At 37.4% G+C, this 24,998-nt stretch overlaps 1 protein-coding gene across 2 annotated transcripts in view; it reads right to left on the reverse strand.

Moving 5' to 3' along the window:
• brd10 (bromodomain containing 10) overlaps positions 1-21,176 on the reverse strand; it is a 29,033-nt gene extending 7,857 nt beyond the window's left edge. The window contains exons 1-8 of one of the 2 annotated variants that reach the window (XM_088629434.1): positions 19,334-21,176; positions 15,869-16,069; positions 11,343-12,934; positions 9,967-10,046; positions 9,498-9,587; positions 5,750-5,782; positions 4,208-4,323; positions 1,210-1,400 (exon numbers count right to left, since the gene is read on the reverse strand). In XM_088629434.1, coding sequence (XP_088485560.1) covers positions 1,210-1,400; positions 4,208-4,323; positions 5,750-5,782; positions 9,498-9,587; positions 9,967-10,046; positions 11,343-12,934; positions 15,869-16,069; positions 19,334-20,772 — 3,742 coding nt within the window. In that variant the 5' untranslated portion in view covers positions 20,773-21,176. The remainder of the gene's footprint in view (positions 1-1,209; positions 1,401-4,207; positions 4,324-5,749; positions 5,783-9,497; positions 9,588-9,966; positions 10,047-11,342; positions 12,935-15,868; positions 16,070-19,333) is intronic. The other variant, XM_088629435.1, reaches the window with a different exon arrangement.
• Between the last annotated feature and the right edge of the window lie 3,822 nt (positions 21,177-24,998).

Raw genomic sequence — 24,998 nt, forward strand, 5'->3', positions numbered from 1 at the left:
CTCTCAGTACTACAAAAGTGTAAATACAGCCATCAGAAACTGAAAGTTGGAAATAAATATTACTTTCATTATAAAGATTTACCCATGTTTTTAAAGACTTGTCAAAAAACAATCCATACAACAATAATTAAATCATTCAGAACAGTTCTATTCTCCTAAATAAATATTTTAATCATTAACGATTTACGTTGGCCTGCAAAATTATTCAACCCTTCCTAAAATATCACATTTAGATTAATTACAAGTAAATATTCTTAATTAAAATTAAATTTTAAATGTTAATGATCAAACTGAACACTGTTATATGTGAAGGATGTTGGAGGACATTAAAAACTGCAAAGAAGAAATTTTACACAAAATTAAATTTATGGATAGCTTAAATATTTAGTCTCTTAGGTCAATATGTGGTGGAAGCACCTTTGGCAGCAATTACTGAAGTCAATATCTCTGAATAGATGTCTACTAGCTTTGCACAGTAAGGTGGTATCATTTTAGCTATTCTTTCTTAAAAATTCTTCGAGTTCTGATAAATACGTTGGGGATAGTTAATGGTCTACAATCATAAAGCTTCACCGTAAGTTTTCCACTGGATTCAAATCAGGACTTTGACTCGGCTAATAGAGGACATTTACTCTTCTTGTCAGACCACTTAAATGCGGCTTTTGACCTTTGTGTTTCAGGTCATTGTCCTGCTTAAATGTGAATTATCAACTCTGCTTTAGACTCTGGAGTTACTCAAGACTTTTTGCCTACACATTGCACATACATTTCTTTCTCAGTCCAGACAAGCTTTCCTATTTCCTGTGGACAAGAAGCATATAACATGATGCTGAGACAGATGTGTTCAGCATGACGTTACAGCCACACAGAGAACATTACACTACTAGTGTGACCCTTTAAGCTATTATGTTGCATCTTCCTGAATTCATTTGAGGTTGCCATAGCAAACGGGTTGAATAAAATCTGATTTATTTTCTACTAGCTTTTTTAGCTTTATCGGTATGGAGTTTATTTTAGTATATCTTTGTAAAAAACCCACTTCGTAAGAGTCACGATTGTAAGCTAAGATAACAACAAAACATGGAACTTTACGGGGGGGATGAAGAATTTTCTGGATTGCACAGTACTACTCCATTAAGATCAAAACAGTTTTAAAAGGTTGCCACAAATTACACCAAAGTCTTCAACTATTTTTACAATGTTACCCACCTGCTGTCATAAGTTCTCTCTTCAAAACCTGGTCCTGGTTTTCTGCACCATCTGTTTGTGTGATGCTCTCTGCAGATGTGCACTCTTTGCCCACATCTCCTTCGCCCTCCTCTCCTGTCCACACTTCTCTGACAAAATTGTCATACTCAGGATGCTTTTTAAAATCATCAAAATCCTTTTTCAGCCGTGCTCTGTAACAATCAAATCGAGGAGACTCTTATGAGCCAACATTATTATTGCAAAATCATGTTTTAGATATTTATAATGTTTTCACAATTACTTTACATTCACAGATGTCCAAAATACACAAAGGGTCATAAGTCACATGGGATGGGAAAACAAGGAAACTTAAAAAGATAAGTAACATTTTATTTTGGGGGGGGTAGAGGGGTTGTGGACTTTAGACCACTAAGCAACTTATTATTTCACACTTATATAAATCAATTAATATAATATTAAACAAAAATAATAATTTATTTGTTCAAAATAAAGTAGGTCACCCCGGAAAGATTAGTTTCTAAGGCAGCAGGGTGGAGTAGTGGTTGGATCTCTGAACCCTAAGTAAGGAGCTTCGCTCAGACTACCCAGCAGAATGTCCTACTGCACAAATGGGTACTACACAGATCGTCATTATAAGTGGGACATTTGTGCCCAGTTGATTTATTTATTTTTTTAAAATAATCTGGAAATAAACACAAAAAAAACATGGATTAAATTTTCTCTCTCAGGTTTCCAAATAAAAAAATGCAAAATAATTTACATCTTGTTTTGTCCTCAATGAATATTTTGTAAGTCTAAAGACTTTTCTAAATGTGCAGGGGCCTGCATAGCTGTAGATCTGTAGATCTGGTTTTGGTTTCATTGTATGATTAATATTATTACTTTTACTACAGTGATTTGTGAAAAATCACAAATAAATGTTATTCTGGTTGTACAGGCAATTTATTGCTGGGTCAGTTTAAATTTAGTTAAAATGTATGCATGTACAGCACTTTATATACTGGAACAAGCAGAGGTTCACTCCATGTTAAAACGTCGAAAAAGAAAACATTTTGGCAGTGGAGCCTTCCTCGGGTATTTGGGGGAATAAGGGAAATCAGCAGGAATATGTTGTGACTATTATTCCTTCTCTTTACTCCTACTCATAGAATTTTGCAGCAATCTGAAATGTGACTCTAAAACAATTTATTTAAATCTTGAATGTGTTCCTGTCTAAAAACCTCCATAACATGTTTTCCAGCTGTTTTCCATTACTCCGCTGCATCCATTTTCAGTGTTTTCCCTCAGATGTTGCAATCTGTTTAAGGCATATTAGAAAAGACCTCAAAAACAGCACATCAAATGCTGACCAAATGCAGAAAAAAAATCCAATGTTCAGGTATCCCTTCAGCATCTTTTCACATCATATTACAGAAAAAAGAGCAAGATAAAGGGCTCATTACAAAAGGAAAAGAAAAAATAAGCTACAAAATAATAAAAATAATACAAAGCAAGTCCCATGATCCTCTCATTTTGTCAATGGGAGTGGAAACTGAGCTTAAGGCAGCAGTGTGACCTAAAGGTATGGCAAAACCACCAGATTGTCCTTAGAAGACTCCTACTCAGTTATTAGACCCTGTAAGTCTTGATGTGCAAAAAGGTACAGGTGCTGACTAAATAGACAGATTGGTAATTAATCAGAGACAGGTGTCAATCAACATCCACAGTTGGTAAAGAGCAGTTTACATATGCATTTGGAATATCTCTTAAAATCTGCCAGGTGATGCTTCCATCTAACTTTTAAAGCAAAATGCACAATAATTATATTACCTTCTTCACATCCCCAGTTCTGTAATCCTAGGTATGTTTCACCAGAATACCCTCAAAGAGCAGAAGGCTCCAGAGATTAAATGTATTTATTCGCCTTCCAATTTTGCCTTACTTGTTCCTCTTCTTCTACTTGCACGCTAAAGCACTTAACGTTTAAATGTAAGAAGGACTTAAACATCACTAGCGTGTCAAAGAGTTTCTTGTTAAGTTTATCTAAATAACATTTATATATATTATAAGATTCTGTTATTGAACTATACGGTATATATTTAATATATATTTATTATGGGACCTTAAAGAAGTGCTGTTAAATTAATATAAACAAATTGGAAGTCAAATACATAATCTTTGGCACAGTATAGCTTAAACACTATTCAAAAGTGGAAAAACTTTTCACACAGCAGTTTCTAAACGTATTTAATGTTTTAATTAAAACTGCAAACTGTGATGATATTTTGAGTCTGTTTTTGAACTGTTTGAAGGTTAGAAATTTAACCAAGAAATGCTGAACATTTTATTCTACTATATGTTTTTCTACTAGTTAACTATTTTTCCTAGAAAATAAAGTAGTTGCATATGTGAGAAATCATCACAAGCAGGAGTCTTTCATTCTGTGGTTAGGTGGCCTGTGTACTTATGGATAGTAAAAATGCAAAATAATGAAAAGATTCAGTCATCAGTTACTAAATATTATCACCATTTTGTGGTTAATTTGGGTATTTTGTAAAATTATTTAAAAATAAATATCACAACAACCATGATACTGCACTTACATATTAATCTTAATAATGTGCAGCACACCCAGCCAAAGAGCAACCACCCCATTTCCCTGACATGCCATCATCTTAGACTCCAGGGGGAGATAGGGAAGCATTTTGAACAAAAGTATTTTTCATTTTCTGTCCAAAAAACCAATGCAGTACCATTGCATTGCAGCATTGCTAATGTACAAGCAAATATATCATTTTGAGGTTCTGACCAAATTAATAACTTAACATTGGTTTTTATTGTTCTGGACCTCACACTGGAATCTTTTATGTGTTATGTGAGCACCTGCATATATCCACAAATTATTTTTACAAAAAGATCTAATTTATGTATTGGCATAATCAATCTTCCAATCTAATGCAATGTATATATTCAACATTTCTCCTTCTGTTGCATCAAAGAATGTCCCATGACACATTACCTGTTTCTGTGGAAGGCTTTTACCAGCTTGGGCTCCCAGGGTGTCAATTCATTAAGCAGCCTCATCAGAGTGCCATGTAATTCCTTCACAGCTTGTCTCCTGAAGTACCATTTCCCCTACAATAAACATCATGTGCTCTCATCAGGGTGACAAGCAACAAGAATTTTCAACTTTGTTTTCCATTACAGATGTATCAATACTGTTCTCTTCCAAAAGTTGCAGGCCTGAGATTCTACACAAAAAAACATAAGAATTCTGAGTTCAGAAGTAAAAGCGTTGAGGTTCTTGAACCTGAGTTGTTGCTGTAGAGTAACTAACTGGCTCTTAATGGCAATTAGTACTGCAGGCATTTGCATTTCAAATGAAATGCTTTTAATTTACAGACTGTCAATTGCAATTTATAATGCTTAAGTGCATCTGCGGAGCTACAAAAAAAAACACTGAGGAGAATGTGTCAATGTTTTATGGGCTAATGTAGCTGACAGATAAACATTGAAGTATCCATTAATCAAACCAAGAGGGAAAAATAAAGCATTTGAGCACTTGGAGAAACTTGCCTGATGATACATTTTCTATATATTCCCTCTGTGCTACAATAGTATTGTGTAACAAAAGACGGCCTATGTGAAAGCACAGGCTAATAGAAGTTTTAATTTTACACTTCTTTGATGATTGGTTGAAGCCTGGTTAATTAAATACACATGTCAAAAGAAAATCCAACTTGAAATTCAGTCGTGGCCAAAAATATTGGCAGCCGTGCACATTTATCAAATAATGCAACATTTCTTCTATAAAACTATTGAAATAAAAAAATATTTTTCTATCCACATATGTATTTCTTTGGTTTCCAGTGGAACAAAACAAAAAAAGCTGCATCATTTACTAAATCTTAGCTTATTCCACAGGAAATCCTAAAATGGCCCGGACAATATTATTGGCACCTTCTACAAGTAGTTAGAAATAATTAGACTTCAATCAGGTGATTCTTCTTTAATTTGGAATTGAACCCACCTGAGGTGAGATGCAGCTGCCTGCAATATATAAATCACTCATTCAACCAGTTTGAATAGGGAAAAGGACTCATTCTCCTGTTTTGTGTCACTGTGTGTACCACAGTGAGCATGGACAAAAGAAAGAAAACCAAAGAATTGTCTGAGGAGGTCATTTACGAGATTATAGCCAAGCATGGACAATCTCAAGCCTACAAGTCCATCTCCAGAGACCTTGATGTTCCTGTTTCCACCATAAGTAATGTTCTGAAGATGTTTAAGGCATATGGCACTGTAGCCAACCTCCCTGGACGTGGCCACAAGAAAAAACTTGATCAAAGATTGCAGGGAAGGACTGTTCGAATGGTGGAGAAAACACCTCGATCAACTGCCATACAGATTCAAGCTGACCTTCAGACACAAGGCACGACAGTTTCAACTCACACCATCCGTCGCCAACTCAATGAAAGGGGGTTATATGGTAGGAGACCCAGGAGGACCCCACTGCTGAGAGAGACATAAGAAAGCCTGACTGCAATTTGCCAAAACACACCTGAACATGCCAAAATCCTTCTGGGAGAATGTCCTGTAGACAGATGAGACCAAATTAGAGCTTTCTGGTAAAGCACACCATCTCTATATACATTTACAGAAAACAAAATGAAGCCTTCAAAGAAAAGAACACCTTCCCTACAGTGAAACATGGAGGAGGTTCAGTGATGTTTTGGGGTTGCTTTGCTGCCACTGGCACTGGGTGCCTTGAACGTGTGCATGGCATCATGAAATCAGGAGAATATCAAGGCATTTTGGAGCGCAATGTCATACCCAGTGTCAGTAAGCTGGGTCTCCATCGAAGGTCATGGATCTTCCAGCACGATAATGACCCCAAACACACTTCAAAAAGCACCCAGGAGTGGTTCAAGATAAAACGCTGGACTGTTCTGAAGTGGCCAGTAATGAGTCCAGATCTAAATCCCATTGAAAACCTGTGGAGAGATCTGAAAACAGCAGTTGGGAGAAGGCACCCTTCAAATCTGGGAGAACTGGAGCAGTTTGCACAAGAAGAGTGGGCCAAACTGCCAGTACAGAGGTGCAGGAAGCTCATCGATGGGTATAGGAAGCGCTTGATTGCAGTTATTTTGACCAAAGGCTATGCTACCAAATATTGAGTCTGGGGTGTCAATAATTTTGTCAATGCCATCTCTTTTTATTTAAAATATATTATATTATATTAAATATATTTAAAGGATATATTAAGTTCTGAATCAAAAACAAAGGTTCTGCAATATTAACGGTGAAATAAAGAATTGTGGAGACCAAATACTGAGGTCAATTTCAACTTATTTTTAGTGAAAATTGTGAGTTATTTGCAAAAAGTGCAAGGGTACCAATATTTTTGGCCACGACTGTATTCCTGAGACATGCATAGCATTACAACACCAATTATTTCATCAGTATATTTTTTAGGTTTTACACTATACAGACAATTCAAAAGTAGGCAATAGTAAAATGTGCAGAATGTCCAAAATTACTGCTCTTGAAGTGTAAGATTAATACTGGCATAGAGGCTACTGACCTCTGCAGGCTCAGGCACTGGGAAGAGCATTAGCTGTCCAAATTTACTATACACCATACATAATGTAAACAGAACAACGTTATGCAAGCAAAATTAAGAGTTAATTCACCTTCTCTGAACAAACCATATTTTTAGTGTTTATTTTTCAGTGAAGGAATGGGTGGCTTGGGTGGTCTGACCATGGTGTTGGTACTTTTAGGCTCTGGAGTTTCATTCCTATCTGTCCCAACAAAAGGACATCCCACCTCACTGCCTTCCCACAGAAAGAGTGGCTTTGGAGTCACCCTTCCTCCTTCCTTTTAAAAATTAATTGGTTGAAGGATTGCCCAAACACACATGCTCACCTGTACGATTTATTAAACAGTTTCCCATGTCAATACAACTAAAGGCTATTAATTGTCTTCTAAAGTCGAAACAAGGTTTTTAGGAGGAAAATAGAATGAATGTTTCATGAGTTTAAAACGAAAGAAATCAAGGTGTTAGCTAAAGAGGGCTACGTGTACCCACAGATTGTACCCCACCTTCATGTTTCACCCTGACCCATAGGCAAGACCCTGCAGGAGAAATTGTGAAACTGGTACTACCTGACATTGAAAACAATTCAACCTATCCAGAAGTGAAGTACCCCAGAGTACATTCTCTGAGCAATAGGACATTCCAGGAGACCTTACTGCACATACAGATGTTTATGTTTCTTCACGAATACTAATTTCAAATGAATTACTGACATCTCAACAGCAGTGTAGCTGCTTGAATACCTCTGCTAAGGAGAGGGAATAAAACATACACTGGGAAACATAAAAAATGAGGGGGGACAAAAACTAGAAAAGGCATTCTTTATATACTGTAGGAGTTTAAGCAAGACTTAGCAGTAATCAAAAGCAGTTTATTCAAAAAAGCATTGGAAAGTGAAAGAGTGTATATCATCTACAGTAAACCTGCAAGTGGTCAATACAAACTGTATTGCTATATGGCAGTCAAACATGACTGCATAAAAATCCAAGGTTTAGTGGATTCTAAACCACTATGTCATTCCCTGGGGAATGTCTCTTACTGGGCATTGGTATGGTACCAAGAGCCTTTAGAACAGCTGCCATTAGCTCTGTGCCAAAAACACAAATATGGCTCTGGATGACCTAAACAATTTTCTCCCTATCCTCATTATTCTCATGCAAAAATTTGGGAATATGCTGTTACAATTCAGTTAAATAACGCAGTTTTCGAACCACTCCAATTTGGTTTCAGTCAACTACAAGGCACAGAAACTGCCCTGGTTAAAGTCACTAACAATCTTTTTTTGCCTTCTAATTCAGGTTCTCTATCTATCCTTATTCTCCTAGACCTCAGTGTTGCTTTTGAAACCATCAACCATGACATCTTACTTTCTTGCTTTGAGACTGCATTTGGAGTTTTCGACATTGCTCTTAAATGTTTAAGTCTTACCTTAATTTTGAAATTGGACTTCTTAAGGCTGGTGTTTTTCAAGGCTCAATACTGGTCCTCCTACTATTCAGCATTTACAGGTTTCCACTTGGTCAGCTATTAAATTCACATGATCTATTTATTATTTCTACGCTAACGATAATCAAATCCATGCTAACCCTCACACTCAAATGGCTGTCTCTACACTGTCTAACTGCATCTCTGACATAAACCTGGATGACTCAAAATTTCCTCCATTTAAACTATGACAAGACTGAAGTCATGCTTCTCGGCAGCTCCCATCAACTTTGTAAAGCCAATGCAGTAATCCTATCTGCGGATTGCACCTTACTTGAATTTCAATCTAAAATTAATGAACTTTGGGGTGATATTTGATCCAGGCTTGATGTTTGACCCACATGTGCAAAATATTGTAAAAACATCTTCCAGCTAAAAAATATTACCAGACTACATTTTATGTCGTCACTGTTTCTGAAAAGCTAGTCAACATTTTCATCTTCTCTCGAATCAATTCTTGTAACTCCATACTTGCTGGGGTATCTAAATCCAAATTGAACTGCAGCAAGTCCAGAATTCAGCAGCCAGAATACTGACCAAGTCTAGAGCCAGTGATCACATTACATCTATCCTAAAGTCCTTGCACTGGCTTTCAATCAGTTCCTGATTGACTTACTATTGTCCTACTCCCCACCTCAAAACCTTTGTTCATCGTCATTCATTGAAAAAAACAAGATGTCAGGCTAAAGCTCTGAATAAAAAAGGGTTCACATACCAGAAGTGAACTCCTTAACACTCCATCTTTGCATATTTTTGTTATAATAGATTGTGCTTTTGTCTATGCAAATGTGCATCATTTATATCCTTAAAAAATATTTATTTTTCAATATATGCAGTGCTGGTGGAACTTTATAATTATCTGTACAATTCTCTATAAAGTAAAGAATCATAAAATAACAATATGAATGTGTCATGCAGAAAGAAACAACTCACAATCAAGTCAGTACAAAGAAATTACCATCAACTATCAAGCACACATAATGGACTAAGATATCTAGTTTTAGGAGACTCATAGGGTGAGGTGTACATACTGTACATTGTTAACATATCTGTCTTTATCAGGACCCTATGGTATGAGTCCACAAGAGGGAGCCACAGCAAAGCAAATAAGCAGAAATGTATGCTCCTAGCTTCCAGTATCGATACATAACTACCAGAATGCTGGCTTACACATATACAATATCTGAAAAAAGAACAAAAGCAGGGCATTGCCTTTCATACTTACAGATTTCTTTCGAGCATTTTCTAGTTCCTTCAGTTCTTCCTCAGTTTTCTTGATCAACTTCCTGAGTTCATCGAGATTTGTACATACCAGCTTTAAAAAAAGAAAAACAGGATATTTTGACATGTGAACAAAATTCAGATAAAATCCGCTGTCATTGTCCCATCTCTCTGTCGCTTTGTGAGCAACCCTTTGCTGGCCAATCTGGTTATATATTATTTAGAACAATAAATACAGTATTTTAATGTTTAGATTTCCACCCCAGGTCTATAAATCTCCAAACATTTGACCTGTGACTTTTTTTTTAACATAGCACTCTCTGACATGCTCCTTGTCAGCACAGAACCACATAACACAGATGATGCACTGCCCAATGCCACTTGCTGATTCATGGCGTAATTAGACCATGCTGATGTTTGACAGATTTGACATACTCCAATGCTACTACTTGTGTTAGATTAAAAATGCTTACCTGAAATGTGGGTTCAGCTGGGAGCTTGGAACCAGTTTTTCTCTTCTTTGCAGTAGTCTTTCTGGAGTCAGATTTCTTTCCTATTGAAATACAAGAATATTGGACACGAACAACATGCTAATGTAACTTCACCTTCAGATGGCCAAAATAATGAGCATTAGTTTGCATGATACCAAATGTTAACAATGTAAAATAATTATGTTTACAAATTACACATTTTGTGTAATAAATAAAGTTTATTTTTAATAATATTTTACTATTATTTTAACCACTTTCATTTTACAGTATTGTCCAATACGAGGCATATTAACCTCAAATGCCAAATACTCAGTCCAGGTTAATGCACTAAATCTACATTTTTTTCTACAAACAAATAGAACCATCGATATCACTCTTACGTTAAACTATACGTATCAAAGATAACTTGTTGTGTGTAGGGTTATTTCTGTTGATGGGGTCTATCTTTACAACAGTAAGCCAGGTGCATGTAAGGAGGGAGAAGGTCGATAGATGGATCAGAGAAACGCCACAAAATATCTCCTGCAGCAGAAATATTAGCCTTTTATGTTATTTTTGCTTCAAATGCCAATCATTTTTAAGTGATGACTGGTGTTAGTGTTCACTATCCAGACTCATATATGGAAATTAAGAACAATGTATGTAAAATAAAATTAAAGGGTTAAATAATTATTCTCTAAACATGGCTTTGTATGTAGCCATCTCAAATGGGGTGAAATGGGCACAAAATTGGAAATTTTAAACCTCCAAGCTCTGAAATTCAACACAAATCAGAAACAGACTGTGATTTGTTATCCCTTTAACATTGCTGAAATACATAATAATCTGTCTGTTACCATGTTAAAACAAATCTTTAAACAGTTACACAACTAGCACTACAAAGTTGAAGTAACAAGGAAATCCAGCTCTGCACTAGCTGCAGTAAGAGCGGGAGGTGACTGCATCAATCTTTTTATGTTATTTTGTGTATATTAATAAAATATTAAAGGAACAGGTAAAGGTTTATTCCATGCTGAAAGGAAAAGAGATATACGCCTGAAGAAGGCACCACAGCCGAAAAAGTTGCATCTCTTTTCTTTTCCTTTCAGCATAGAATAAACCTTTACTTGTTCCTTTGCAGCCTACGCATGCTGACGCAGCTACCCACCTGAACTTCTTCAATAAAATATTAATATATTGTCTTGCATGAAAATATCTGCAGGATATAAACACATTCCAGGTTGTTTTCTTACAATACTAAAAAACAATAAAAATATGATTTGCCAAAAAATACTTTCACAAGTATTATAGTTAAATGCTTAGCCTTTAGACATTAAAACACTAAGAGTACAAAGATGTAAAAAAAAAAGGAGTCTCACCTGACTTGCGCTTCTTTCGTTTGTCTTTTTTCTTAGCAGTGGCGATTGCCTTCTGATGATCAGGCCTTGAAGTCTTGGATAAGTTGTGTCGCACCCCGCCGAGCTTATTCTGTCCCTCTTTCAACCCCAGCTCCTTCAGTTTCTTTTTCTTCTTCTTTTTTTTCTTGGTACGCATTCGGGTACCCTTCCCCTCAACCAGGCCATCCTGGGCAGAGTGCTTGGGAGATACCCCGTTGCATTCTGGGGACGCTGGGCGGCTGTGGTGCTGGTCTTGGTGACAGTGAGGATTAATACGAGAGCCACAGGAGGCACAAGAGTCTTGGGCCAGCAGAGGTACTTTGTTATTTACAGCGTGGACCTCACCAGGACTCAGGGGTGGCTGCAAGCCTGTGAACTCAGGACTCCCCAGTGTCTCTGGGTTTGTTAAATTGACCTCACAGTTCTTCTGATCACCACCTGATGAAGACCGTGTGTTGCTGTAATTCATTGGGACACATTCAGAAAATGCCATTTCCTCTTTAATCTCGAGATTGTGTTCAACTTCCATATGTAGCATCTTCATTATCTTAGAATCCTCCTCAGATTCCTCCTTACATGACAGGCGGTTGTAAATATTGTTTTTTTTATCAGATTGACTGTCTTCACTAGATTCAGATTTTATCCTGATATTGTCCCAGTTTGGACACCCTTCAGTCAATGAAATCTCTTTTACGAGGGGTGCCTGGATACACGCAGACCCAGTTTCATCATGGTCCTCTTTCACATTTTCAGCACTATCATCAGTCCTTTGCTCTCTGCAGTTCTCCTTCGCAACGGTGCACCAATTAACGGTAAGCCTTGCCTCTCCGCTTTTGGCAGCAGCCTCTTCTTGGTCTTGCCTACTCACACAGATGGCTGGCATGGGAAACTCTGGTGAGGCACTGGGGCTCTGGCAGTAGATGCGCAGGTCGGCCCCACAGAAGTGTGGGAAGTGGATGTAAGCGTTCTCACGTCCATCGTATCCCAAGATGGACTCCCGGCATTCGTGGATTGGCTGACCCAGCACGGCGTCCTGCACCTCTTTCTGAGTTTCATACACCCAGTCACACAGGCCCTTGAGCAGCCACACTCGCTGGTAGAAAGGAAGCAGGTGGAAGGGCCTCTCTTCCAGAGGAGTGCTTTCACCCAGAACCCGGAAGAACTGTGGGCACAGCCCCAGCTGCTCGGCACAAGCTGACACGTCCTCAGCCTGCCCCATGAGCCGATACCACCCTTTTACTTTCTGCCGGAGGGCAGCTTCCCAGCTACAATAGGTCAGGGCTGGGCGCCGGTGCAGGGTGGCCCTTCTCTGAGGTTGGCTGAGGAGAGAGGTCATGACCTTGGCCAGAAAGGAACTGCATCGAGGCATGAGAAGACAGCGCTCCAGCTCAAAAAAGACAATCTCTGGGAGGTTGAGGGCCTGCTGTGCCAGGCATAGAAAGTGGCCAATGGCTGGCAGCTCCCACAGGGTCTCCATGGACTGTGGGTGAGCCTGGGCAAGCAGGCTGCGCTCCCAGTCCTCCAGCTCCTTGGTGGTCGCCTCCTCTGCCTCTTTCCGCTCCTGTTCACGTTGCCTGAGGCACAAAGAGAAAACTTTCAGAACAAAAAAACACAAAAAACTTACAAGCAAATTTACCCATTATAATAGATTATCACAATTTAATTGAAAAACATACACAAAAGTTTGGATATCTGCAGCACTGCAACAAATACAGTGAATATCAAAAATCTACCCACCCTTATTGAAATTTCAGCTTTTGTTTGATGTAAAGGCTGAAATCTAGATAAATCAAATAGATCATTATTAGAAAATAAAATAATTAAAAATAAAAAATGTCCAACATGATTTTTCTTGATTTCAGCTGAACCCTGAGCTTCAGTTACATTATAGTAGCTATAGTACACAAAGCAAAAAAAGTAATCACCAGCATGATAAATGTTGTAGTAACCTCCTTACACATTACAAAGGAAATTAACTTTTAAATTGTGAAAAAAACTTTCTAATGTATCTCAAGCTTGTTTCAGAAAATATCTGTTAGAAATTCAGTCATGCGGAAGTCCTAACACAAAATGGGTTCAGCAATATAGAATAAACAAGGTATTACCATTTAAGTTGCAAAAGACCACTGCAATTAAATTTATTATATGATTATAGACAAACAAAACTGTTTGTCAGTCTGAGAAAGCAGCCAGCGTGATGATAAATGCTGCCTGAAAAGGCAGTAATGTTTCTATGAATTTTAATAAAAAGACAAGGAGTAAAAACTTACAAAACAAAAATGGGAATGATTCTATTAATTTTAATAAAAAGCGGTAAAAACATACAAAGTAAAACTGGGAATATTTCTATGAATACACTATGTTTGCCATGAATGTAATCAGTTGCTTTAAGAGAAATTCTAAGTGAGTTGTGATTTTATGCTTGCTTTTTTCCATTTAAACTTATTCATTCTGGTGTAAATAAAAAAGAAGGTAACTAATACATCATAGTTATTGAGAGACTAATGTCTCTGTGCCACTGGTATGGTAGAGCAGCAACTCAAGTGGTTTCCCCATCAGTGGAGAAGAGTTCTCTTTAGTGGTGAATTAAGATTTTGTGTAGACCACCCTTATGGACATCAGTAAGTGAGGAGTAGATGCAGTAGATGCAGAACTGTAACACTAACTGGTGTGAGCAACAGACCAGTCATTGTCCAGGTATGATGGGGATTTATGGCAACCTAACTTCTAGCGTTATGCTGATCTGAGTCCTGGGTCCTCAACTGTTGTCTTTCCTGGGCATCATCCTGATATAAGAACATTCCAAATAATGCATAATCCTTAGTGGGTCCTGAAACTGTGGTTTTGTAGACAGGAAACATTGAACATTTGTGAGATGAGCTGGGATGACGTTTGGCACCAAGAGGTCAGAGACCGGTGAACAGCCACATGCTTGTCCAGGCATAAGTGAATAATAAGTGAATCCCAGAAGACACCATTTGCAACCTGGTCCAAAGCATACATCACAGGTGTACAGTACATCTTGTACTGCTTCCAGCAGTGATTACACATGCTATCAGCCAGTGACGTTGACAGTAGAAGCCCTGTTCACGATCTTAACCAGTATAATAAATGTATCTATGATATTTCCTTTAAATAAAATTCAATGTTAGGAAAAAAAAATTATAAGATCCCTGTTGATTCACTGGTGATACTTTTTCTTGATTATATCTATAATACTGCATATATAAAATACTGTTTGTATCTTCTCTTCTAGTGATCTAGAATTAACCTACTCTATTGTGGAAATCAAACTTTACCAGTACTTCATAGACTTAATTCATTCTATTGTTTAAATTATTTTTATATCACATAAAATTCCTATTCAGCAATTCTCTAAATAGAACTGGCAGAAGGTACACTCTAAATTTTAAAACACGAATTGGTATATTGTAAAAAAATATTATTCCATGCTAATTAGTGAAATATAAATAGTATTATAAATAAATTGTACAAAACAATTTCATTTTTACTATTCTTCGAAATGCTGATATTTTTAAGCATGCATAATATACAATGCATGAAATGCTTAAATGACTGGATTGTGTGACATTCAGAAGAGTTTTAACTTATGTGTGCTGTAAGACCCTCGTACTGATGAGATAACTTGAAACTGGAAGCTGAATCCAGTAGCAGGCTCTTAGCTATAGATGTGCATTGCGGCCATCAAGAAAGAATATTTCAGGTGTACATCATAATTACGTAATAATTAGCATGCATTTATGATATGCATGTACATATGGTACCTCATATGTACATAAAAATTATGTCATTTACCAGATAAAAAAATTATCTTGATACTATGAGACAGTAAATGATGTACTTTGTGTTAATCATGCGATAGCACAATCGTCATGCAATACCTACATTACTGTTAGTTGACTTTCAGTTTTAGGTAGTGGAATCGAGTACACAATACAGCCATTCTTGTTTAATTATACATTTTAGTGTCCTCATGCTTACGACAATTCTGTTCAAATAAGCTAAATATCACAATATTTCATTATGACCAAATTCATGCCATGAACACTAAACCAGAAAGCTACATCTGAGTTATCTGTAGCTTCTAGTTGGTGTCATTGCACAATGTAACAGGTTGTTCATGCACTCAAATGATCATTTTATCTCATAAGTACACAATAATTTACTAATAACATATTTATTTGAAAATATTAGTGAATCATTTCATAAAATACTTGATAATTGATAATTACACAATGTATGCAACAATACAACAATGTGATATGTTATCATATTATTTTTAACTATCTAACTTCATAAATCATGGGTACGGGTGTCAATATGTTCAGCTGCTTTGTGCAACACTTTTAAACTCAAGGTACAATTAAGAGAAAAGCAGGAATTCCAGATTTAAACTGGAATTGGCTACAGGATTCCACCATGGCTCTTTAGCTCTGTCTAGCAATGATGTGTGAGTGACTCCCAGACCTCTAGAGACAGACCCCTACCTTCTCTCCTCCTTCGCTCTCTGCTGCTCCTCCAGCCTGAGGGCCTGAACCATGAGGGACTCGCTGGCTCCTGTTGTCAAGGCTCCTAGGCTCCTGGGAACAGAGCGCCTCCGGCTGGAGCTGCTCACCAGTCCCTTCTCCTCATCCAGCCCATACCGCCCTTTTGACGTCATTGCAAGAGAGGTCTTCTCTCGAAGAGTCCTGGAAAACCAACAAGGGATCACTAGTGTTTAAGGTCTGTTAATAATCTACTTAACTTAATAAGAAGGAACATTCACATTTCCTGTCCAAAAGCCCTGGCATGTTTGCTTGTAATACAATTTGTAGTTTTAGGAAATAGATGAGGAATACAGGATGTACTGAAGAAAGCTATGGGCCATTCTGTTTGAAATCAACCCGGTTTTGACCATCTCACCATAGGCAATCTTGCTTTATTTTTAAAAAAGGGGCCCAAAATATTATTTCCCCAAACCCCTTTCTCTGCTTGTGTTTGCTGCTCTTCTGCTCACCTCATAGTTTTGTGACACAATGAGGGTGTGTTTACAGAACTAATGTAAATGAGTACATTAATATTTAAACAATGCTTTACATTTTTAAAAATACTAAAACACCCATTAACAAAACTGGGAAAAGTTACTTGAAACAACAGAGTAACACTTTCTGAAACAGTAAAACCATTCATCAGAACCTAAATGACATAATGGGAAGTAAATATCAATGCATCAGTTCTGAAAACAACAAAAAGAAAAAAGTCTGCATGTGACAAATGTTGCAAGAAGCAATGTTTTGAAAGAAGCACAACACGTTCGATCTGATTCATATAAACGGAAACAAACTGAAAATGAAAACAATATACAGCATTCCAATGACTGTTAAGAGATTCTGATGTTTCACTTTCTGTTGTTTTGCAGTTTGTAATATTCACAGGATTCATCAATGTTAAAAAGATCATTTAAAAATGCTATGAAAATGGCCAGCCCATCATCAAAAATGAAAGAGTGACTTAAACTTAAAGTCTATGCAACATTATGAAAACCTACATCTATCTATCCTATTATTCCTGATATATTCTGCTTTGGATTGACTGTTTTAAATATGCAGTTCTGGTTCTTTAATAAGTAGCCCAACATCCTTTTGCCTGTAGCCCATAATATATTTATATATATATTCTTTGTATTAAGGGCCAACCACCTAAAGTCAACCTACTAAAAACAACTGTACTGTACACAGCAGCAACATATGAAAGTTGTACAGTGTGGAATTTTGTTTGTATACAAACAGGACCCTGGGAAACACAGAAAGTATTAATAGCACCATTGTCCACCAAAAAATAAGTTGTGATTTTCCAGTGTACAGAACTGCCAGCTCCCTGATGATGTAGTGTCCTCTAGTGACTACTGTCACTGTCCAGGGGAACATGATTGAACAATGGCCACCAAAACTCTTGACTTCATTGTGCAGTTTCCACAAACCACTTATTTGAATAGACAAACTTACAGGAATTATGTATACACTATATTGCAACTTGTTGCAAAAGTAAGGGCAATGTTTCAGAACAGAGTTTTAAATTCCATTTGGAAGTCTTAGACAAATACAGTCAACTTCTATATTGAGGTAAAAAAAGAGGTACACAGACACAGCACCGAGCTCTTCCCTGGCACAATCACTAGTCAGGGAAAAGGTCCCAAAGCAGAGACTAACCCTGAGACAGTACAGAGCTGGAGCTCTCAGTCTGGTGACAGTTAACACAAGGTGCTGGAAGCTCAGAGTAAGGAAACTGTATGGACCTCATGAGCAGGTTCCCATCTCAAAAACTACAGATGACAAAAATGCAAAGTATTTCTTATGAGATCAACTAATACTACTCCTGCATGCCTCAGCAATTCACAGAAGAAAGGATGGGTTGGATGTGTTATATGAGATGTGCTAAAGGTAAATTTATACTCTCTCCCCAGGCAGAATCACATAGAAGCATTGTTCCTGCTTTCAAACTAGAAAATAGTTAAATATAATTTTTGAAGCATTCATACATATTTTGGGGTCATCACATCACTAGATTTAGCGAAGTGAAAATTACTAATATGTGAAGCACTACTCTGTAGTATGAGTTATGTGTCAATTTATTTTACATTTTTTTGTCCATTACACTGTTTTTTATGATATATTCAGCAAAACTGGTATAAACTTCTTGCTAAGAACTTTCTCAGTTTTAAAGTTAACGTTGGAACTCCTTTCTCTCATTACCCTTACCATTTGTATTAGGGACCAACCACCTAAAGTCAACGTACTAACAACCAGATTTATGTACTTTTATGCTCACCCTTTCTCCTTTTCCTGCCTGCCATCACCTTTGCAAAGGTATTCAGCTGCGCTCCGAATCAAGGGTTCCCAATCCTTCTCCTGGGGGCCTAGGGTGTCAGTAGACTTTCCAGGTCTATTTAAAGCACTAGCACCTGAAGAGCCGGGAGTGCTGTTAAACTGGTCAGATTATTTTGCTTAATTGGACTGGAGAGGTTAAGAGCCCAGCTGGACTGGAACTTTACAGACAAACTTGTCCCTCAGGATTAGAACGGGGGTCCATTTCTCTAGACAACCTATTGAATACCTTGCATAAATGAAAATTTAAAGGTTGGGTGCAACATGAAAGAGGCAAAGGTGAAAGCAAACATGCACTGCACAATCCATTTAGTGGCTCTCTACTACTACAGCACAGTAAAAAGTCAACAAAGTTTTACTCCTATTTGAAACATCACTGCACAAGCAGTAGTGCATGGCCTAATCATCCAAACACATGAAATTACATACATATTACATAGTGCTAGGCACAACCAACTGTCCTGTTATAATAATATTGTACTTAAGATCAGGGGTCTGCAACCCTGGTCCTGGAGAGCCAGACCTACAGGTATTATAGGATCTCTTAAATGGTCAATAAGCAGCTATTTGGAAAACATGTTTTCCTCACGATTAAGCAACTGAAATCCAATTACGTTAATAAGAACTCATGGGAAGGAGAAGTGGTATACACGGTATGAAAAGAAAACATCAGATTCACACTGTGTAGAGCTTCCATAGGTCAGCACGAGATCCTGCTAACTTGTTTTTATAAAGATTATGTGTCAAGTATGATGCAATAAGTGTATTACATGTGAAGTCAAAAATATATATTGAGTAACATTAATAAGCCAACAAAAAAGTATTTGGAACCAATAGCATCGGTTCCATTTTAATGCCCTCAATTAAAGACTTGATTTGTCCAAAACTGCAGATAGTAAACTATAAAAGTGATAAAATTACCATGCATTGGACATCTAATTTGAATGTGATCAAGAAAGAGTTGGAAAACCCCTAATAATGGACAAAAAATATTTCATATTTTTTTCCTCAACATCAAAAATGATGTTTTAGGGCTTACAATTACTGATTATATTACAAACAACAACTGTAACCAATCACAGATCTTACCTGGACAACAATGTCAGCTTTTGCTCCAGCATCATTTCTAGCTTCTGTGCCTGCTTAGAAAGCCAGTGGTCAACCCCATGAAACCTGTAGCAGTTTTCCAGCATCAACCTGAAGTCGCTCACAAACTCGGTGATAGTTTCATATTCCTTGTTGATGAACTTCTCTTCCATCCTTCTCAACCACATAGGCTGCTGGACACGACGGTCATAATCCTCGTACTGTGATGCGCTCACGGGGTTCATGAAGGGAGCCGTGATGCCTTTGTGCTTTTCCAACATAAAGCCATTCAATATTCTGTAAACTTGTTGTAACTCATAAGTGAGATCGTCCTGCTCGCTGAAAGAACTTGCTGAGCAAACCTCAGGCAAGGACCGCCTTTCATCGGATATTTCGGCTCCTTCTTCTCCTGCCAGGCTACCGTCCTTACTGCACTCAGACACCTCATCTTCCAGCGATGCTGCAACAGAAGTCCCGTTGGTGAGTCCATCAGTACTCAGACGACCCTCATTACCAGTAAGCGGTGCATCGGGTAAACTCAAGGGCTCTTGGTGCAAACCCCCATTTGTTTTCTCCGAGGGCAGCTTGTGCAAATTTAATCTGTCAGATATTAAACAGTCGTCTGATTTGTTCTTAATTTCGCTATGCCCCACGGCACCAAATAATTTATAAAAGTTGCAAGCCTCTACAGTAATAACATCCGTTTGATCCTTAATGCTGCTACAGCTCGGTTGGTGCGTATTGTTGCCAGCCTCAGAGTGACGACACACGACGTTGCTTTTATCAGCCAAAGAAGGGTACTGAAAATCATACCCACCTTGAGTTTCAAAGCTTTTGATTGAATTGTCGTACACATCCAGTTTGCTGGTGGTGTCATGCGATAGTTGTGATTTTTTTAAAGCTTTACATGTTGTACTATAAGCATGGTGCTGGGTTGATGCAGTTCTGTTTAAATCCAACTCAATCGCATTTTGTAAAGCCTCTCGCTCCATGTCATCAGTATTCCCATTTTCTTTGTTTTTAGAATAAACATCAGGAGTTGCAATCCCTCTCTCAGGAGTTTCTAAGACTTTCTGATTGAGTCCTAGGAGGTTTTGTACAGAAGTGTTTAACTTACTTAAAGTCTGTTTCTTTTCAGCAGCTATCCCGCATCCTTTCCCATTTCCAGATTCATCTGCGGGAACATAAGTCAAAACTGCAGGGATCACGGGCTCCGAACTCTCGGTCAAAACTGCAGCACTAACCCTCAGGTCCGGCGTATTCCGAATCGCATCCTGACCAGCAGAATCGCCAGGCCCTGTTCGCAATCCTCCGCGATCAGCGCTGTCAATTTGCTTCCTGCAGCCGGCAGGATTCCGCTTGTCACCGGAGCTCTGCGGTCCTTTGTCTGCCTCTCCATACGGCTCATTGTTTGAAGGGCCTGCGCTTACCGCTTCCTCCATGACATTCGGGGAGAAGGATAACCGGATTCCTGGCTAATTTCTTATTTTACAGATTGCAGACTTCTAAAAAACTATCTGATACCTCCAACTATAACCTTACCTACAGCTCTACTAACCCTAGACAAGTGCCTTACACGGGAGCAATAAGCGCTCCGAAACCGGTACTTAGTAAATCTGTTTTGTCAATCACTTCTACTTACACTAAGTTAATGTGTATTGTATATAATTTTAAAAATCCCAGACTAACAAATACTATGATAACTATCAATCACTTCTACCGAATGTCACCTATTTTTTGCAAGCCAACAGTTAGCAAAATAATTGACTTGTTTAGACCGCTCCCCCCTCTGCAAGCTGAGCAGCGTTTCAGCGCCGAGCCGACCTGTGTCCTGCCGCTCTGACGTCAAGGCCCTGTGACACAGGTTACAACAAGCCTCCATCGGTGTGTGTTTGGATGGTCTCTCTATACTACTCATCAAAGGTCTGTAAAAGGCAATGCATATGGTGATATATCTTAAACATGCCGTGTAGGTCATGTATATATGCATAAGTAATTAATGTAAAAATTGATTGGGATGTTAAGTTAAAAGTTCTAAAAAGTCTGATTTTCTGAAGATTCCGTTGCATAAGGTCATTTCGGGATACGTGTCACATGATTTGCAGTTACAAATATAATATACAATATCTGACATTGTTTTGAAGCTATTTGTATCGTTATTCTAACACTACATCACGTTTTCAGATATCCACGGGCTGTAGATAAACTGCTTATTCTTTTGGATATCATTACATACATTTATTGCATTGCTACAATTTGCGTCACTTTAAAAAAAAATCTTAACTCCCCAAAAATATATCACCGTCAAAAATAATAATATAATAATATTCCTCGCCTGTAACTTTCTTTGTTCATCTCATTTTCCCCACAGTTACTATTAGAAAGTGGCACTGCTTTTCTTGTTGTTGATCATTTGTGTACTCATATGTGGGTTTTCACTCTTTTGCGTATTTTAAGAACAGATTATCTATATAGGATAATAATTAAAATGTAACACGATTTATTCAGCGAGAGAATAATTAATGTGTGCTTTTCCTGTTCTCCAGCCACATACTTTTGTATATTCAGTCATGTTCACAGCAGCTGTTAGGGCCAAAATACACGAAGCGCTTGTACTCTAACTTAGAGTCTACGTTATAGGCTTTGTAGAGAGATAATGGACTACAGTAATACTTTTTTTTCTCTATGTAGCTGCAACAAGCCAAATCCTTTTACCCGATTAGATGTTTCATTAGCTTAATGGCATTTCCCAAGTAACAGTTATTTAACATGATAACCTGTTCCCCGGTTAGAGCGGAGCAAAGGTCAGTGTCAAGGCTCACAAAGCACCCCATCATTGCCATAGCAGCACCCTGAAAACGTTTAGCCATTTTTTGAAAGTATGATTTCAGAAACCTAATGCCTGATTATGATTGTATTCTGTATTTAAAACAGCAAAGCAACATCTCCAGTTTTTCCAACCACAATAAAACAATTCTGCTTCGATTTAAGGAACATATAATAATTTAATGATACAGTCTGTAAAAATAATCACAGTAAGGTCAAATGTTCTACACTACAGAAATAACCACAGGCCTGCAATAAAATTTGTGTGCTATTTAACCTTAATTAACATTAACAGATACTTTATTAATCTTAAAACTAAGATTTTAAGTTGTGATTATGCCTTTAGTGATCTATAATACATAGATACATTATATATAATAGTATGTAATTTAATTTCCTGTTTAATTGGGTGTATGTGAAATGGGCTTTCAGAATAGAAAATGTCAAGATCTCCCATTGAAAGATACAGATTCCACATGACCCCCAGAGACAGAAAGAAGCATTTCTATTCTATTTAGGTGAATTAGTTAAATTGAGAAGCTATTAATCTGCTGCACTTCAAAAGTAAAATGTTTAATTACTTGAAACTTTAAATTGTGTGCTCTCCTAGATTCAACAGATTGAAAACACAGGTCCCTAATCACTCAGATTTAATAATAATAATAATTGCTTAGACTTATATAGCACTTTTCTGGACACTCCATTTAAAGCACTTTACAGGTAATGGGGACTCCCCTCCACCATCACCAATGTGCAGCATCCACCTGGATAATGCGATGGCAGCCATAGTGCGCCAGAACGCTCACCACACACCAGCTCTCAGTGTAATGAAGCCAGTTCACAGATGGGGATTATTAGGAGGCCATGATTGGTAAGGGCCAATGGGAAATTTGGCCAGGATGCCGGGGTTACACCCCTACTCTTTTCGAAAAACACCCTGGGATTTTTAATGACCACAGAGAGTCAGGACCTTGGTTTTACGTCTCATCCGAAGGACGGCGCCTATTTATAGTATAGTGTCCCCATCACTATACTGGGGCATTAGGACCCACATGGACAGCAGGGTGAGTGCCCCCTGCTGACCCCACTAACACCTCTGTGGTAATCCTTGCTGGAAGGGATTCTGTTAATCAGCATGATTACGTGATTGGTATAGTTCACAGTTACAAATACCTGGGCACTGTGTTTGATTATAAATTTACATTCACTGTCAACACTTATATAATTGTTAAGAAATCCAAGAAGATTGTTATATTGTTTCAGAAAAATTAGTTCCTTTGGAATCCCCCCAAAAAATCTGTATTTTGTCGCTTTTTATTGAAAGTAATTTTATTTTTTCTCTTACTGTATGTTTTGGTTCACATTACTCAGTCAAAATGTTGTGAACCTCAGCTCTAAAATCATTGGAGAATCTTTAAGACCCCTGGCTTCAGATCCTGAGGAAGGCCTATGCCATCATTGAAGATTCAGCTCATCTTATATCCTGCATCAGTCTTTGGACCTCTTATCTTCAGGACAATGTTTTCGCTGTCCACAGTGTAAGTCAAATAGAAGAAAATTTAGCTTTGTCGCAGATGCCATCAGGCTCGGAAACAAGTGTAAAGAAAGTGTAAAGAAAGTTATATTAATACGATCTCTATTAGATAGATTCCCCTCTGCAAATGTACAGGTACTTTAATATTTTCTTAAATGTCTAATGACTTGATTATCATTTTATTTTTTAGTATAGGACAGAGTCGTTACAATGTACATACAACTATGTTACTTTCATAATCATTTTATGGACCTGTTTGCTGTTTTTTTCTCAAACTTTTTGTGATTCCATGTTTTTACCAATTTTATTTGGAATGTGGTGTATGTTGCACTTCTTGCTGCTTAAATTGCCACCTTAGGGGGTGATTAAAGTATTTTTTTAATTGAATGATGAATGTTCACATTCATTGTATAGAAAACGATAAGTTACTGTTTCCACTTTCAGCCAGAAGGTGGAGAGATATGATCATTTTTTTCTTATTTTACCTTGTTTCTATTGAGACATGAAGCAATGTTCTCAAATTAAAAAAAGTATTTTAGATCTTTAAGCTTTGCATGTGTGTAGACTTCAGGAAATAAGGCCTTATTTAAAAAAACTGAAGTGTTCTTCTGTCTTGGTAGCTTTTATAAGATTTGAAGACAATCCTATGCTAAAAACATGTCTTCCCTTAAAGAAGATTTTTTTCTCTCCTATTGGTATGGAAAAATTATATTAATGTGACTGCAAAACAAAAGCAATTGTATTTTACAAACTCCAAAGTTTGTAAAATACAGCTGTGAAAAAAATAATTTATCTCTAAATGTATTGAGCTATCAGACCCCTCATAGGACAGCTAAGATAAGTTTCAGTTTACATGAAAATTTCAACCCTTCTGGCAATTATGGCGTATAAACCTGGTAAAGACCCTTTTTTACAAGAGACTTTAACTTTATGGTTAAGAGTTAACTTAATGGTAATCCACCATCAAATACTAGATGGGTAATTTACAATTGGAGGAGTATCAAAATTAAATTTAAGTTTAACTTTAGCTGGTACTGTAGAAAGTATATTTAGGTTGACTTTAGTGTTGGAAGAAACAAAGTACCAATCAGGGATTAGGAAAAATCATTAAATACTCCCTTCTCAAATGGATATGAGCCATATTGTCCAGACATTTCTGTTTCAGTTTTGAATTATATTGTTACGGCTATATGTGTCTTTGGAAGTGTTTCTAAGAGACAATGGGTTTGTGCGAGAACAGTCAATTGCTACCAATGAGGGTTACAAAAATAGAGTGGATTAGTCAATAAGTAAAATAAATTCTCATAA

The sequence above is a fragment of the Lepisosteus platostomus genome, chromosome 4 (assembly GCF_059453375.1).
Source record: "Lepisosteus platostomus isolate fLepPlt1 chromosome 4, fLepPlt1.hap1, whole genome shotgun sequence".
Lineage (NCBI taxonomy): Eukaryota > Metazoa > Chordata > Actinopteri > Semionotiformes > Lepisosteidae > Lepisosteus > Lepisosteus platostomus.